The sequence below is a fragment of the Phacochoerus africanus genome, chromosome 2 (genome assembly GCF_016906955.1).
Source record: "Phacochoerus africanus isolate WHEZ1 chromosome 2, ROS_Pafr_v1, whole genome shotgun sequence".
Taxonomy (NCBI): Eukaryota; Metazoa; Chordata; class Mammalia; order Artiodactyla; family Suidae; genus Phacochoerus; species Phacochoerus africanus.
Window position 1 is genome coordinate 124,795,947 of NC_062545.1, and position 15,906 is coordinate 124,811,852.

A 15,906-nucleotide genomic window follows, 5' to 3' on the forward strand; every position below is an offset into this window, starting at 1 on the left:
TGCTAAAAAAAAAACTTCCCTCTTAGAGCTGCTTTTGCTACATCCCCAAAGTTTTGGTGTGTAGCTTTCATTTGTCTCAATATATTTTAATTTTCACTTGCCTCAAGTTATGTTCTGATTTTTCTTTTGATTTGTTCTTTGACCTGTTGATTTTTCAGTAGCATGTTGTTTAATATCAATATATTTGTGAATTTTCCAGTTTTCTTCTTATAATTGATTTCTAGTTTCATACCACTTTGCTTGGAAAAAATGCTTAACATGATTTTCATCTTCTTAAATTTATTAAGAATTGTTTTATGGCCTAACATATGATCTATCCTGGAGAATGTCCCATGTGTGCTTGAGAAGAATATGTATTATTTTGCTTTTGGAAGGAATGTTCTGTAATGTCTATTAAGCTAATCTGATCTAATTTGCAATTTAAATCCAATATTTCTTTTTAATTTTCTGTGTGAATGATATATCTATTGTTGAAAATTGGGTATTGAGGTTCCATACTATTATTGTATTGCTATTGATTTCTCCCTTCAGGTCTGATAATATTTGCTTTACATATTTAGGTGCTCCTATGTTGAATGCATAAACCTTTGTTATTTTCAATTGCGTTATAACACTCTATTGTATAAGTGCATCATAGTTTATATAACCAGTCCATTATTGATGGACATCTGATTTTTCCCTGTCCTTCCTTTGCTAATATAAAAATCATACTGTCAAAAAACCCATTTACATGTGCTTTAAAAAATTGAATGCCATCAATATGCTGTCTCTACATTTCACAATGGTTTCTTTAAGTGTCTCATTCTTTCTTTCTCATTAGACGTTACTTGCAATTGTTTAATCTAGATTTTGCATGTAGATTTTTCTCCCTTCTCTTCCTTAAGTCATATTCCCCACTTTCAGAGGTTTAGTTCACCAAACGCATAGGGGTGTGGATATTCATATCTATCTTTTGTTTCTTGAATTCTTTTCTTTTCTTTTCTTTTTTTTTTTTTTTGCTTTTTAGGGCTGCACCCACGGCATGTGGAGGTTCCCAGGCTAGGGGTCGAATTGGAGCTACAGCTGCTGGCCTACACCACAGCCACAGCAACGCCAGATCCTTAACCCAGAGTGAGGCCAGGGATTGAATCTGCAACCTCATAGTTCCTAGTCAGATTGTTTCTACTGTGCCACAAGGGGAACTCCATTTTCTTGAGTTTTGATGGTGAACAATATGTCTGTTTTTAATTGCTAATGGGAACGCCAAGACGACATGATTTATTTCTTCCATAATTCCAGTCACCTTTTTCTTTTTTGGCTTCAATTAAATCTAGAGTGGCCTTTCTTATTGCTTCCTTAACCTTCACTTCTTCTGAGAAAGAGTAATTATATCGACTTATTAATTTATTAAATATTATATGGAAATTATAAATAAATATTTAAATTATGATTATCTTTCTCAAAGTCAACTTTATGTAAGAAAATGAATCAATACTAGACAATGCACCACAGTGTTAAAGAGTGGTTGTATTTGGTGATGGGACTGTAGATGATTAATTTTCTTTGATTTTCTGTGTTTACCAGAATAAAAAAATAACAAGTGTAACTTTTAAAATTAAAACAAAAGTTTAAAAAATCTGTTAGATTTTCTACTTTTAGAAAAATTATATTATCAGCAAATCTTTTGATGATTGAAAATCTCTAGCTTTTAGAAAAATTATATTTTAAGCAAGGATTTGGATGATTAAAATTTTGCTAATTTGGGCAACTATGTTAGGAAAATATTGACCATATCCTCAGGATGGCCTATGATCTGTTGCCTCTTTCCAAGATGATATAATGTCTGTTTTTCTTTTGTTTTGTCCTTGTCCAAGAGCACTCCACAATCTCAGAATAAACCAAAAGCCATCATGCTCTAAGATGTGCATGCCTACACAGACATGCATCTCCCTCACACTCACATACTCTTTCCCCCCCACACACACACTTGCACCCACACACACACACACACACTTGCACACACACAAACATACACACAGCTACTCATTAGAAGTTACCTGCTATGCCTGAAGGCAGGCAGCAATAAGGCCAACTACAAGTATTATTTCTCAAATCCGGACCCATTTCTTCAGCCTTTTTCTGGTAACAATAGCTAGAACCTGATCGTTCGTAGAGGAGAATATTTTTAGCCATTAGGTATAAACTAAAGATATTTTCAAAAAAGATATATTTGTGAATGCTGCATCATAATTGTGCTATACAGAGAGAAGTTCTTAAACAGGGACAAAACTATAACATTTTAATAGGAGAACTGGCTTATGTCCGTAGGGCACTGGTTGCCTATATCAGTGACTTCATGGGATTGTCTTGTGTAAATTGTAGAACTTAAAGTCAAGAGGATTTCTCATTTGTGAGACCCTTGCATAAATACATGGGAACACTCCTTTGTATTTATAGAGGTGAAGGCTGGTTTCTATGCAAAACATCCTTTGCATTTAAAAAGACAAAGTCTGATTTCTATGGTTAGGTTATTTTCCCAATAAGTTTGCCATATTAATCATACAACTTTTATCTGGACTCAGACTAAGACTTTTATGTTATTACATTTGGAGATGCTGTATATCATCCTGATCACCTTATTGTCTACTTAGGAATCTTTGTGGGTTCTATAGAGGTAGAGTGGCTAGACTGATTTTGGAAATGAGAGCATCCAAGGCAAGGGTCTTGGAGTGTGGTGACTAAGAACCTGGGCTCTGATGATATCTCTCATTTCAAACCCCAGATCTATAATATACCAGCAGTATTACTTTGGGTAAGTCATTCAACCTTTTTAAAGATCCGTTTCCTTGCCTGTCAGTTTTGAGAGCCGAATAGGATAATACATAAAGCATTGAGCAGTGCCTGTCATACTCATTAAATAGGAACTATATTATAATCATCACTGAGTACCAATAGTACTATAATGGGCTACCTAGTTGGATCTTCTCATCCCCAGTGCTCTCAACTTCAGGTAACATTTATTCTGTAGAATCATGGGCATATGCCTCAGACAATACCTCCCTGATGTGTTACCTTCTTTTGCCTAATCGATTCTGCTTTGTCCAGGCAGGCAAATTACACAAACAATGGAGTGTTTGTTTAATAGGAATACTGTGAGGCTCGGCATAGCTTTAAAGTTTTTGGGCAGAAGCATGTCTAAAGCACATTATCAACTTGGTTTAAAAAAAAAAGCTAGGAGACCTCTTGTGGTGCATCAGGTTAAGGACCCAGCATTGTCACTGCAGTGGCTTGGGTTGCTGTTGTGGTGTGGGTTTGATCCCTGGCCAAGGAACTCCTGCATGCTGTGAACATGACCAAAAAAATATAAATAAATGGCTAAATGCTAAAAAGTAGGCATTTAGTTACAGCCAAAAGTTACTGCAGGCATTTTCAAAGCATTGGGAATATTCTAGAAGTTATCTATAATCCAGGTATAGTATAAGCCTCTTCTCTTTAACGTACAGCCACTGGGACATAAAGAGCCTCTCTTTGCATTTATGAAAGCATTTCTCATGGGTCAGTTTCATTTCTCATTTGAAAGAAAAACTCCTGCACCTGGGCAAAAATTTCCTGGTAACAGACGCCAAAGGCAATGTTTGGCTCTACCATTAAATTAGAGACTGTTGGAGTTCTAGAAACAAAAACCCCATTTGTTCCAGAAATAGCACTATTTAAAAAGTGCCTGGTGCATAGTAGGGCCTCAAGTTCTATTTGCTGAGTGAATTAAGTGAATAAATGGATGGATAGAAGAGGAGGTAATTTGGTGGTGTCTCTCTTTGTGTTTTGACTTCAGAGCCACCAGAAACTGTTCAGCCAGGTGCCACAGCCCAGCCTGCCAGCTCACATTCTTTGCCACACATTAAGCAGCAGCTACGGAATGAAGACTGCTACCATGGCAAGCTGAGCAGGAAAGCTGCAGAGAGCCTCTTGGTAAAGGATGGGGACTTTTTGGTACGAGAGAGTGCAACCTCTCCTGGCCAGTATGTGCTGAGCGGGCTGCAGGGAGGCCAGGCCAAACATCTTCTCCTGGTGGATCCTGAAGGCAAGGTATCATTGACCTCCATTACAATTTCATGGGATCTTGTAGTTAAGGTTACTGCGAATGATAGCTCTAAAACCTGATGTTGAGGCGTGTTCATAGCTAAGGGTTTACTTTTTCTTGAACCCTCCAGCTAGAGCAGGAAGTGGTAAACAGAGGCTAGTAGAGAGGCTTGAATGGGAGTCACACTGGAGGATCTTGTTGAGGACAGTCTCTTTCTGTCCTTCCCAATCCAATTCAGTAAATTAAATGAATATCTACTACGTGGAAGTACAGGGGTTCAAAGTTAACTCTTGCCTGGTATCATATTCAGAGTCCTTGCTTTCAGGGTGCTTATAATTTCTAAAACAGATGCTTAAATAAAGATGAGTGACATAAGAATGGCTCACTGAAAGCATTATGGTGTTTCTCAGGATAGAGGGGGTGCACTCAGGTTGAGGCAAACTGAAAAGGCTTCTTGCAGGGTCTGACATGTAAGATGAACCTTGAAAGAGGGCAACATTTTTAAAGGGGGATATTTGGAGCACAGGGAAGAAATCACAGGAGCACACAGTGCAGTAGGATGGTATCAAATCAAGTGAAAAATGTATGGCTGAAGATGGTATTAAATCAAGTGAGAGATGTATGGCCTATAGACAGAAATGATCCTGGACAAAAAAGCCATGAACAAAACAGTAATAGTAAGTCCTTCCCAATAACGAATTACTTTACATGTAAATGGATTAAACTTCACAATCAGAAGACACAAACTAGGAGTTCCTGTTGCGGCTCAGCGGTTAATGAACCTGACTAGCATCCATGAGGATGTGGGTTTGATCCCTGGCCTCGCACATCGGGTTAAGGATCTAGCATTGCTGTGAGCAGTGGTGTAGGTTGCAGATGCACCTCAGATCCTGTGTTTCTGTGGCTGTGGCATAGGCCGATGGCTACAGCTCCAATAATTTGACCCCTAGCCCGGGAACCTCCATATGCCACGGGTGCAGCCCTAAAAAGATCAAAAAAAAAAAAAAAAGACACAGACTAGCTAAATAGATAGCTGAATAGACAAGATCCAACTATATGTATGCTAGGAGGCTCACTTTATATTTAAGGACACACATAGGCTGAAAGTGAAAGGATGGATAAAGCTATTCCATGCAAATGATAACCAAAACAGAGCAGAGGTGGCCATATTTATATGAGGCAAGATATTTATAAGAATGGGGACATGGTAGAATGTATCAATAACATGACAAAGAGGTTGGTTGCAAATTTGGATTGGATGACAAATGCTTACCATTTTCCTAACTGGGAGGGACAGTTGCTTTAAAAAGATAATGGGGAATGATAAAATTGGTTACTATGGGATACAGAATGGAAAGTACCCTTTCTTTTCTTATTCAGCCAAATACCACATTCAGGGATATGTGTTTTCTCCCCTTGATTTGTTTATGTCTTTCAGGAGAAGTATTGTTATTTAACCCAAAAACATTTGTATTTCCTTTTCAAGGTGAGGACCAAGGACCATGTATTTGATAATGTTGGCCATCTGATCAGATATCACATGGATAATAGTTTACCAATCATCTCTTCTGGAAGCGAAGTAAGCCTTAAACAACCAGTGAGAAAAGATAATAATCCAGGACTTTTGCATTCCAACAAATGACTACATGGATGTACCATCACACTGATACTTTAAGAAAGTCCTTTTTGTATCAGGACACAAAGATAATTCAAACTTGGTTTGTAGATAAATTAGAGCACAAACTGTGAAGTGTTATCCTTCTGAGACCTTCATGGACTAGGTCTTTTATAAAACAAAGAACTAACAAAACTTGATCTTCAGAAAGTGAAAATCAGAAAAGGGGAAGAAGAGGGGTCTATCTGAAAAGAAATTATACATATGCACGGATGTCACTTTTTAAGGCCATATTGCGTTGATAACAAGCTAAAAGCACAATTAAAATTTCACATGCTAAAGACAGTTTGAATGATCTGCTGGGGCAGTGGTATGTGCCTTTCAACTTGATAATTTTGGAACATTTTCATATTGGGGAAATTAGTTCTAGGTGTCTTCATATTCTGTAACTATAGAACCATTTGCCAAAAAAGTTTTTCCTTGTGATAAAAATAAGAAGCCATTGGCTTAACAGTTATTGACTTTATTACATTTTCTGTTTAGTAGCACTTTCACTGCAATGTTAAAATAAATTTGATGTTAAATTCAAACTGTGTCTGTGCCAATGGAATCAAATGGAAGGCCACTGAAAGTGTTGGTCTGTTTCATTGTCCTATCCCACTTGCTGGTTAAAGGGTTGGAGCCCAAATTCTTTGGCCTAGTATTGCTCAGTCTTTGCTATTTGGACTATTTGTATGCAACATATGACAAGCTGAAGAAGCCAGTCATTTCTGATTTCATCATATTTCTCCCTCCTTCCCTCCCTGCCCCTGCCCCCACCAAAAGGAGCTCATAGGAGTTCCCGTTGTGGCTCAGTGGTAACAAATCCAAGTAGTATCCATGAGGATGTGGGTTCGATCCCTGGCCTTCCTCAGTGAGTTAAAGATCTGGTGTTGCCTTGAGCTGGATGTAGATAGCAGATGCAGCTTGGATCTGGTGTTGCCTTGGTTGTTGTAGAGACCAGCAGCTACAGCTCTGTTTGACCCCTGCCCTGGGAACTTCCATATGCCTTGGGTACAGCCCTAAAATGAAAAGAAAAAAAAGGGGGGGTGGGGGGCTCATGAGTGAATGGATTTAAAAGATGGCAAACAAACCAGTGTTCTTCATATTCAGTCTCCAAATTTATTCCATTCTTATTTAAAATACTGAATTTCTTTTAAAGTATGGGGAACCATCCCCTTGGTCCGCTCTTACTGAATCATAGCCCCTTATCTACATATATCCTTAACACCTCTCTGAGCTATGACCAGATAAGATACGAAAGGAAGAAAACATTGAATGAAACAATTGGAAAGTCTTGTCACATGTAGGCAATATTGGTAAACAAATGGTGTAATGAAGTGTTGTGTAGGGAAGAGCCCTGGACTGGGTCTCAGTGTGACCTTGAGCAAGCAGGTTGTTGAGCCTGTTTGGACTGGAGTTTCTTTGTCTATAAAATGAGGGAGCTGGGCTAGGTGAGTTCAAAGGTCCATTACAACCCTACCCTACATAATACAAGTTTATAAAAAGCAAAGTGTGCATTTATTAGTGGTCAGTGTTGATAACCAATATGTATAATTAAGGTGGCGAGTTGAGCTTTTTCTCTAAACCTTTGTCTGTACTCCCTGAGATCATCATTCATATAGCAGAGATCTGGAGCCTTTCAGTCAAAAACATTGGAACTTTGGAAAAATATAAGTAACGATGGTAGACGTCTATCTGAGTTATTCTGAGTAGTGGAAAATATCTTCAGTCCTTTACCTGCCATTGCATATAGAGAGATGGCCATTACTTGCATGTTTTTTTAATCTTGAGTTACCTGGACAATTGCCTTAATTCCACTTCACTTGAGCTATGTAGATACAACTTAATCTTTGTCATCATGAAATATTTGCTAAGTTTTAAATTAAGATATGAGAAATTTTTTATGGATAGAAATCATCCAGAAATCAAGCACACTGAACTGTAATATTTTTATGTGAAGGTTTATGCTTTTATTTTACTTCTGCTACCATTGGCTTCTTAGATAGGTTCATTTCCTTTTATACAACTAGGAAATAATGTATTTTTCCTCAATTTTGCATAAACTGTAGTTCTTAATTTTCTGTCCTCATAAAGGGGATTAGCATGGGTATAAATCAGCAAAATTTAATGGTAATTTAATTACCTGAACACAGACAGAGCAGGGCTGTGGTCTCATTCTGGTTGAGCCGGTGATAACTGGGTAGCAAGAAAGCATTCTTGATATAAATAGATGCCAAGCTTGTAACTGATGTGAGCAGTACACATAGATGATCAGTGTTTAACTATCAGTGTTTAACTATAATGGTACAGTAGTTGGATGAGCAGATTCTGCACTTAAAAATACAGGAGGCACAGTTAAAACAAAATGACACAAGAAAAGAAGTGTTCGATTGCATGCTATTTTAATGTAACATTCTTCATCTGTCTTAAAATGGAAACCATTTGCATATAAATAAACTGTAAACAAATTCCCCCCCCCAAATAAATAAATGATTATTGCTTTGTGACAGTTGACAGTCTATGTCTGATGTTTGGAATTTGGAAGATTTCTCATTGGTAAGATGTGTCAGGGTCCTGACAAGAAACAGATGGCTCCCTTTAATTGGGTAATTGGAGGAGAGTTTAACAAAGGGACCATTTGCAAAGGTGTGGGCAGAGTATGGGGAAACCACAAGGGAGGCTGCAGTGCTCTTCAGCCTGAAAAGAAGTAAGGGGAGGGAGCAGTAATGGGATCTGGAGAGAGAGCTGTGTGAAAGGGCTGCCTTTTAGGAGCTGTGGCCTCCTGAGGAGGGGCTTACCCAGCCCTGGAGACTCCACAAATAGGAGGCCGGGGCATTATACTCAATGGATAAAGGATCACCTTTCAGCAAATGATGCTGGAGCAATAGTACATCTATAGGAAAAAAACCTAAAATCTCCCTAAGTAAACATAAACTCAAGTGGATCATGGACTTAAATGTCAAATATATAAAAACTATGATAATTTTTAGGAAAAAAAAAAAAACAGAGGAAAATCTTCAGGATATAGAGCAAGGCGAAGAGTCCTTAGACATGATCCATTAAAGGAAAAACAGGTATGTCGTGCTTCATCAAAAGGACCAGTTTCTGCTCTATGAAAGCTGTTAAAGGGATAAAGGACAAACCGTGGACCTGGAGGAATTATTTGCAAACCACATACCCAGAACATATTAAAAACTCTTAAAACTCAACAATAAAAATTCTAATCAGAAAGTGGGCAAAGAGCATGCATAGACATTTCACTGAAGATGCATAGACAGCAAAAAATATGTGAAAATATATTCAACGTCATTAGCCAGGAGGGCTGTCTTCTCCTCATGTGTCTCCCTGTGTCCTTCATCTTCTTTTAAGGACACCAGTCATTAGACTTAGGTCTCATCCTCATCCAGTATGACCCCTTATTAACTAATTACCTTTGCAGAGGCCTTATTGTCAAATAAGATCAGTTTCTAAGTTCTGGGTGGACATGAAAGGGACAATGCTATTTAATTCCTACATGACCCAAACTTGGTCAAGTCAAAAAAACGTTTTAAGATTCAGATTATCACAAAACCAAGGATAAGATTAACTGTCAGTTTTCACAAAGTACAGGAACCAGGCAGATTCACGGCTCCGAGTGGCAGAAATTCATGATCTTCAGTCTAGACTCCCACCACATACATGGCACAGCTAAGGAAGAGGTGTATGTCCCGTAAAATTCAGAAAGTGTAATAAAAATCTGCTTCTCTTCTGTATGGTTACCACTTTGAGTCAGTTTTGTGGAATCTTATTTCAATATCTGGGAAGGGAGTATGATTGGCCCAGCTTGGTTCTGGTGGTTATTTTTTACCCAATCAATATGACTAGGTCTTGGGGTGGTGGGGAGGTGATGATTTTGAGGTCACAGTGGCTATTGGCAGTAGATACTGTGATAAAGGGCTTAATCAGGGGAGATATGTTGACCTACATGTCAGTATTAAATAAGCCCCCCAAACAGTTTTGGGTACAACATAAATGCTCAAAAAGTATTTTTGAATATGCTGCACATAATGGTCTGACATTTCTCAGTTAAATAACACTCAGTTAAATCGCATTCTGCACTTAAAAGCTCTTTCGCACAATCTTATTTCATACTTTTTACAATCTTGCAAAGTAGATATTATCACTTCTGTTCTCAAATAAGGACTTTGAGGCACAAAAGGATTAAATAAATTGCAGACGAAGCCAAGTAGGTAGGAGAGCTGGAAACTGAACTCAGATCTTCTTTAAGCTCAGTGCTCTTTTGAGGCTAGCACTCATTACATGATGGCATTGCTTTGACCTGTTATCTCTGACACAAAAGAGAAGGTAGGAAAAGGAAGGTGGCTTAGGTCCACCATTATAAATGATCTGAATGAAAGGAGCCATATCTCAACAACATGGCGTTTCCCCTTGAAATGTAAAGGAGTCTGGTAGAGGTAGCACTTCCCAACTCACAGGTGTGTCAAAAATGTAAGACAAATGTAAGACTGCAAATGACCCGTCCAGTATTGGGGGAGATTTTCTCTCTTTCTCTGCCTTTGTCTTTATTACCCCAGAATGCCTACATGTGCTTGTGTTTCTCTGGACATGTTAAGTTCATTCTGTTTGCACACCATACCTTATCTCTGTAGATGCTTCTCCATCCCTCCAGCCTTTAAGCTCTTCTATTTGCTGCCTTGACCCAGCCTATTTCTCCAGTCTTACCTCTAAACACAAGAAACCTTTTCTTTTGCCCATCTGCCTTTCACATTGCAATCGCTCATGCTGATTAACCTGCCTGTTGACTCCCCTTCCTCCAAGAACTTCCTTTGATAGAGACTTTCTTTTAAGTTCACTCTTCTCCAGAATTATCACCTATTCTACTCACAATGCATGTTATAAACCATTTGTGTGTGGTATCATTTGTCTTTTTTTTTTTTTTTAATGTTCTTTTTTTGTTTGCATGTGGAAGTTCCTGGGCCTGGGATTGACCCCGCACTGCAGTTTTGAGCTGCACCACAGCTACAGCAGCAGGAAATCCTTAACCTGCTGCACCACACAGGAATTTCCCCATTTGTCTTTTAATGTAAGTATCTTGCACCTCACAGAGTATGAGGGCTTGGAGGGTAATGGTCCTGCTTCACACTTTATATTCAAGCATTTAGGCCAGGAATTAAACATGATAGGCAGTCAAGAAAATTCTTTTGATCACAATATGTCTGTAACTCCACTCAAATCCATTTTTAGAGGCAAAGGGCTCTGATTTATTATTTATTTTAAATCACATCCTTTGTGATGTAGGTGATTTCGTCTCCCTTATATTTTATATATGGTGATGTACTCTGGATTTAGAGAAAAAGGAGCTGGATTTAAACTCTGTCTTTATCTCACATTGGCTGTGTAACCTTGGACAAGTCACTATGATGATGTCAGTTTCTTCCATTGTAAAATGGGATCCTAATACCTGTACTGGCCCCTCACAAGGAAAAATGAGGTAGTGTTAGGGAAAGAACTTACCAAAGTCTAAAACGCTCTTTAAGGGACTATGAACACTATCTCCTCATGTACTTTTCTTGCCTTAACTTTTTGTTTTCTTTCATATAAAAACCAGTTGTTTGTGGGCAGGGACTGCTTAGCATTCTTGCTGTACCATATCACTGCCGCCCTCAGCACAGGACACTACACACAGCTTTTTTTGCTGATGCACTGCAGCGAGACACGGAAAGCCCCTGCCTAGTTCTAACATACCTTGTCTCAGATTTCAACAACTGCCATTTACCTAAATGCCTTTTATTTGCTTTTTCTGGCACAAAAATCCTTCACTTTATTTGTTCATTTATTCATTTACTCATTTATTAAAGTTGTTTTTAGTGCCTTCCAGGGGCCACGAAGTGTCCAAGAAGCAAAGTAAGTGTCTCAAGATATTGACGCTGGACTGAGTGAAACGATTACACAGCAATAATTATAGTAGATAATGAGGATTATAATGAGATGAATACACCATATCCAGAGGGGAGAAGGATCATTTCTACCAAGGTTGGGAGGTATGTGTCATCGAAGACTTCAGGGGATGTGCTCATCTATCTTGGAGATTGAGTAGCTGGGGAAGTTAAGTAGGGGCACTGTAGGTGAAAGATAGAGTTTGAGCACAACAAAAGCATTCTGAGAACCTCAGGGAGCCAGGCCAGAGATTTCATTCATCTAGTGCTATGGACTGAGTACATTTTATGTGCCAGACCCTTATGCTTAGTGGATGGGGTTGCAGTGGTTCGTGTTGGTATCCAGAAGTGGAATGGTGAGGTAGCAAAGGAAAACGAGCCAGACTATGGACAACTTTTAACAACCATTTTACTCTATACTAGTGTATATGGGAAAGAATTAAAACTAGTGTGAACTTACTGCTACCAACTCCATGAGAGTCTCTGGGAAAACCCCCCGCCCGCGTCCCCATCTCCCGCTCGCCTCCCCCACCCCCCGCTTACCACCCCCTAGCCGCCCACGGCGATAGGGATCAATTTCGAGCCGATAGGGATCAATTTCGAGCCGAGCCACGAATTACTAAGCTGCAGCTGCGGCAATGCCAGGTCCTTTAACCCATTGTGCCGGGCTAAGGATGGAACCCGCCTCCCAGAGTTCCCAAGATGCTGCCGATCCCATTGCACTACAGCAGGAGCTCTTCTGAGACCCTTTTATCCCAGGAAGGTAGATACCGTAATGGGATTTATTCCGGACTGGATAGCATTGTCTTAAAGGTCAGGTTAACATATACCTGAGTGACAGGAACATTCACACTCTAGGAAATTCAAGTAGTCAATAAACACGTGTCATCCCATCAGTAATTAAAGAAACACAAATTCAAACAAGGTGGGACCTAGTAAGCAAGAAGACAAAGTGAAACAACCTCTAAGGCTGTTAAGGCAATTTAGAGAATCTGAAGGATAGATACAAAAACCTCCAAGGTGGATTCGGTGGGGGAAGCGAAGGATTCTGTGTACTGCCCTTGAGAACTGATATTTAGGAGTGGGGAGCGCGGAGGGAAGGAGCATTGCACCAGGTGGGGTTGGGTAAGACCAGTTCACAGGCAGGAGGCCAGGTGCTAGGGCGTCTCTATGCAACCGATAAACCCGCCCCCTCTGCAGTGAACCCTTTTGTAATTGGCTCACAAGTCCACCAATGGACGCACAGGAGGAACTTCCCGCCACCTCTGGCGCCCGCTTTTAAACAGCCATATAGTATTTGCAACTGCTGGCGGACTTCTCAACCTAGCTTGAGAAAGGAGGAGACTTCCGCCCCCTCGCCCTGCCCCCAGCCGCCATGGCCCCCCCTACCAGGCCAGCTACTACCCGGCGATTGAAGGGGGAGGCTGCTCTTCAATGGCTTCAGCCCTCCAGTGTTCGGTTGTGACTAGGAAGGAGCTAGCGGATTAGAGCCAGGGCGAGGGGTTTGCTAGAGGCTGGTCTTCCGCCAGAGCTAAGGTGACTCTACGTTGACAGCATCTGTGGCCTCCGGTGAGTTTCGCTTCGGGGATGGGCTTGCGGCAGGGGTAGGAGGAGGTGCGGAGTCCTTGGGATTCTGGCTGGGGCTTCTGGGTGGATTAACCCGCCCCCTCCCCAAATACTGCAGTGGTGGACTGCTCGGGGTGGCGGGGCTCAGTCTCTGAAGTGTCATCCAGACCCCAAGATCCTACTTAGAAGTGACGTCTTAGAAGCCCTCCTTGCCTCCTCTACGCCGCTAGAGTAGCCCTGAGACTCTACCCTGGGGACCCCCGCCGTGGTTCGTCTGGCGCTGTGCCTGGCTCACAGTGGGTGCTCTGTACACGTGTGTTGACCGAGTGCCTGTGACGCCGGCAGCCCAAGTCAGCAGCCCCAGGATGCATCCTGGGGTCTTGCAGTTTCGTTTTCTGGGTATCTGTTTTTACCGTGGTTGACGACAAAAGGAGTTCTTTGGTAAGGTCATTGGTTTATTCTTCGTTCAGCTTGTGGGTGCCTACCCGCTGCATCCTCTGGGCACCCTGAGTATATTTGTCGAAATGCTCTCATTAGCACTGATCAGATTAATGTCATCATTTTTATATACATCTGTTTTCTTTCCCTCCCCCAAGCCCTGTTGAACTTTGTGATCTTGAACAGTGCTTGGCAAATAATTGTGGAATGAATAAATAAATGCCTCCTAAGCCTGCTATTGCAAGTCTGAAACATCAGGCTAGTGTGCTGTGGCTGTTTTCATTCTAGAAAGGAAGCTAGTATGTAATCAAGTAAGTAGAATTTCCTAACTCTCAAGGCCCCCTTTGTGGCACTTAACCTTTTCTATTTTACGGTTGCGAATTTGAGTCTATTTAAGCTGAATTTTGTCATCTGTTTCACAATGTGTAACAATTTGTATCCACTGCTTAGACGTGAATATACTCAACTAAATGAGAGGTTGAAATTGGAGCCATAAGAAAAGTGTAAGAAATACAGCCCGGAGTTCCTGTCGTGGCTCAGCGGTTAACAAAACCCGACTAGTATCCATGAGGACGCGGGTTCAATCCCTGGCTCAGAAGGTTAAGAATCCAGTGTTGCTGTGAGCTGTGGTGTAGGTCTCAGACGCGGCTGGAATCCAGCGTTGCTGTGCTGTAGGCCCGCGGCTACAGCTCCATTTGGTCCCCTATTCTGGGGACCTCCATATGCAGCGGGGTGCGGCCCTAAAAAAGAAGAAAAGAAAAGGAAAAAAAAAAAAAAAAAAGCCTGAAAGTGCCAAAGAGTGATTAATTTCACGAGGGAACAGGATTGGGAGGGCTTGTTGAAGGCAGTGGTATTTTCATCCCGGAAGATGTTGCATTATTTGAAGGAAGATTTCCCAGAGGCTGCACAGTCATCTTTTTCCAGGTGTACTGAATGTTACTCGTTCCTTGAACCATTTTTATAGCTGGCAGACCTCTATTCATCAGTAAGGAGGTCATAATAATAACAAAACAAAAATGTATTGATTGGTACAGTGTGAAACACTTATATACATTAATCTTGTGAATCCTCATGACCAATCTTTGAGGTAGGTACTGTTTCTGCCCCCCACTTAATTAATGAAGAAATGGAAACAGTTTGTGCAGTTTAGCACAGCTGATAAACAGGAGAGCCAGAATTGAGCCCAGGCTGTCTCAATGAGTGCCCTCATTCTTAACTACTTTCTGTTGTATTGTGTCCTTGAAGATCTATTTCTAAAATCTTTCCTTCTGTGAAACTTCTTTTCTTTTTAGGCATAGATAATTTGTGCTGTGTACTTTTCTGTATTACAGAATTTATTTCAAGGTATCATTGTAACAATTTATATCATTGTTTCCCTAAGAAACTGTAAGCTCCCCATGGCTGGTACCATGTCTTAGATAGATCTAGGACATCACCTGGCATGCAGTAGGTGCTCAGTAAAATTTAATTGAAATAATAAATCTGTATAGACCAATGCAAATGTATTATATTCATTCATTAAATATCTGTTGTGTGCCTACCATGTGTAAAGGGTGGGTTTGATGCCTACCATTTGTAAAAGGTGGGTTCGATACATTTTAATTCTGCCTCCAAAGTGCTTATACTCCATTAGATGAGGCAAAAACAATGCTACTTTTGCTTTTTAATGTTTTGTTCAGTTGAACACCCATTGGTCTTCTTTCTCATTGCAACGAGGGCAAAGAAAACTTAACCAGGGCCAACAAAATGAGTACTGACTGATACTGAGTTCCACCCATCTGAGTGGGACATACGTCAGAACATAGTCTTGTTAGGTTGAGAAAAAGTTATCTAGAAAGACAGTGATAACCAGCTTACTATTAAAAAAAAGCACTACACTGTACACTTATTCCACATCTTGATTTTTTTAATAATCAGTCTATATATAGAAATATTTTGTTATTTTTGTTAGTGACATAGTACTGTCAAATTTATTCAAAAGTACTTTTACTAGAGCAAATGTTCTTTTTCAGTGTATTAATATTGATAGTTTTCAAGATGGTTTTCCCAGTTTGTACTTTTTATCAGCATTTCATATGGATGCCTGTTTCCTATAAAATAGCCACCACTCAGTATTATCAAGGGTTTTTTGTTTTGGTTTTTTTTTTTCAGTTTAGCTGTTGAAAATCATATTTCATTGTTTAAATGACACCTTGAGTTCTTCCTGAGCTTAAGCATCTTTTCAAGTTCATGGAGCACTTATGTCGTAT

At 40.1% G+C, this 15,906-nt stretch overlaps 2 protein-coding genes across 6 annotated transcripts in view; both read left to right on the top strand.

The window, feature by feature from the left end:
* Positions 1-6,505, top strand: part of SHC4 (SHC adaptor protein 4) — a 142,896-nt gene extending 136,391 nt beyond the window's left edge. For both annotated transcript variants that reach the window (XM_047766416.1, XM_047766417.1), the window contains 2 exons: positions 3,812-4,065; positions 5,547-6,505. In XM_047766416.1, coding sequence (XP_047622372.1) covers positions 3,812-4,065; positions 5,547-5,702 — 410 coding nt within the window. In that variant the 3' untranslated portion in view covers positions 5,703-6,505. The remainder of the gene's footprint in view (positions 1-3,811; positions 4,066-5,546) is intronic.
* Positions 6,506-13,018: 6,513 nt separating this feature from the next.
* CEP152 (centrosomal protein 152) overlaps positions 13,019-15,906 on the top strand; it is a 104,175-nt gene continuing 101,287 nt past the window's right edge. For all 4 annotated transcript variants that reach the window (XM_047766419.1, XM_047766421.1, XM_047766420.1 and 1 more), the window contains exon 1: positions 13,019-13,222. The gene's annotated coding sequence lies outside the window, so the exon portion shown is untranslated. The remainder of the gene's footprint in view (positions 13,223-15,906) is intronic.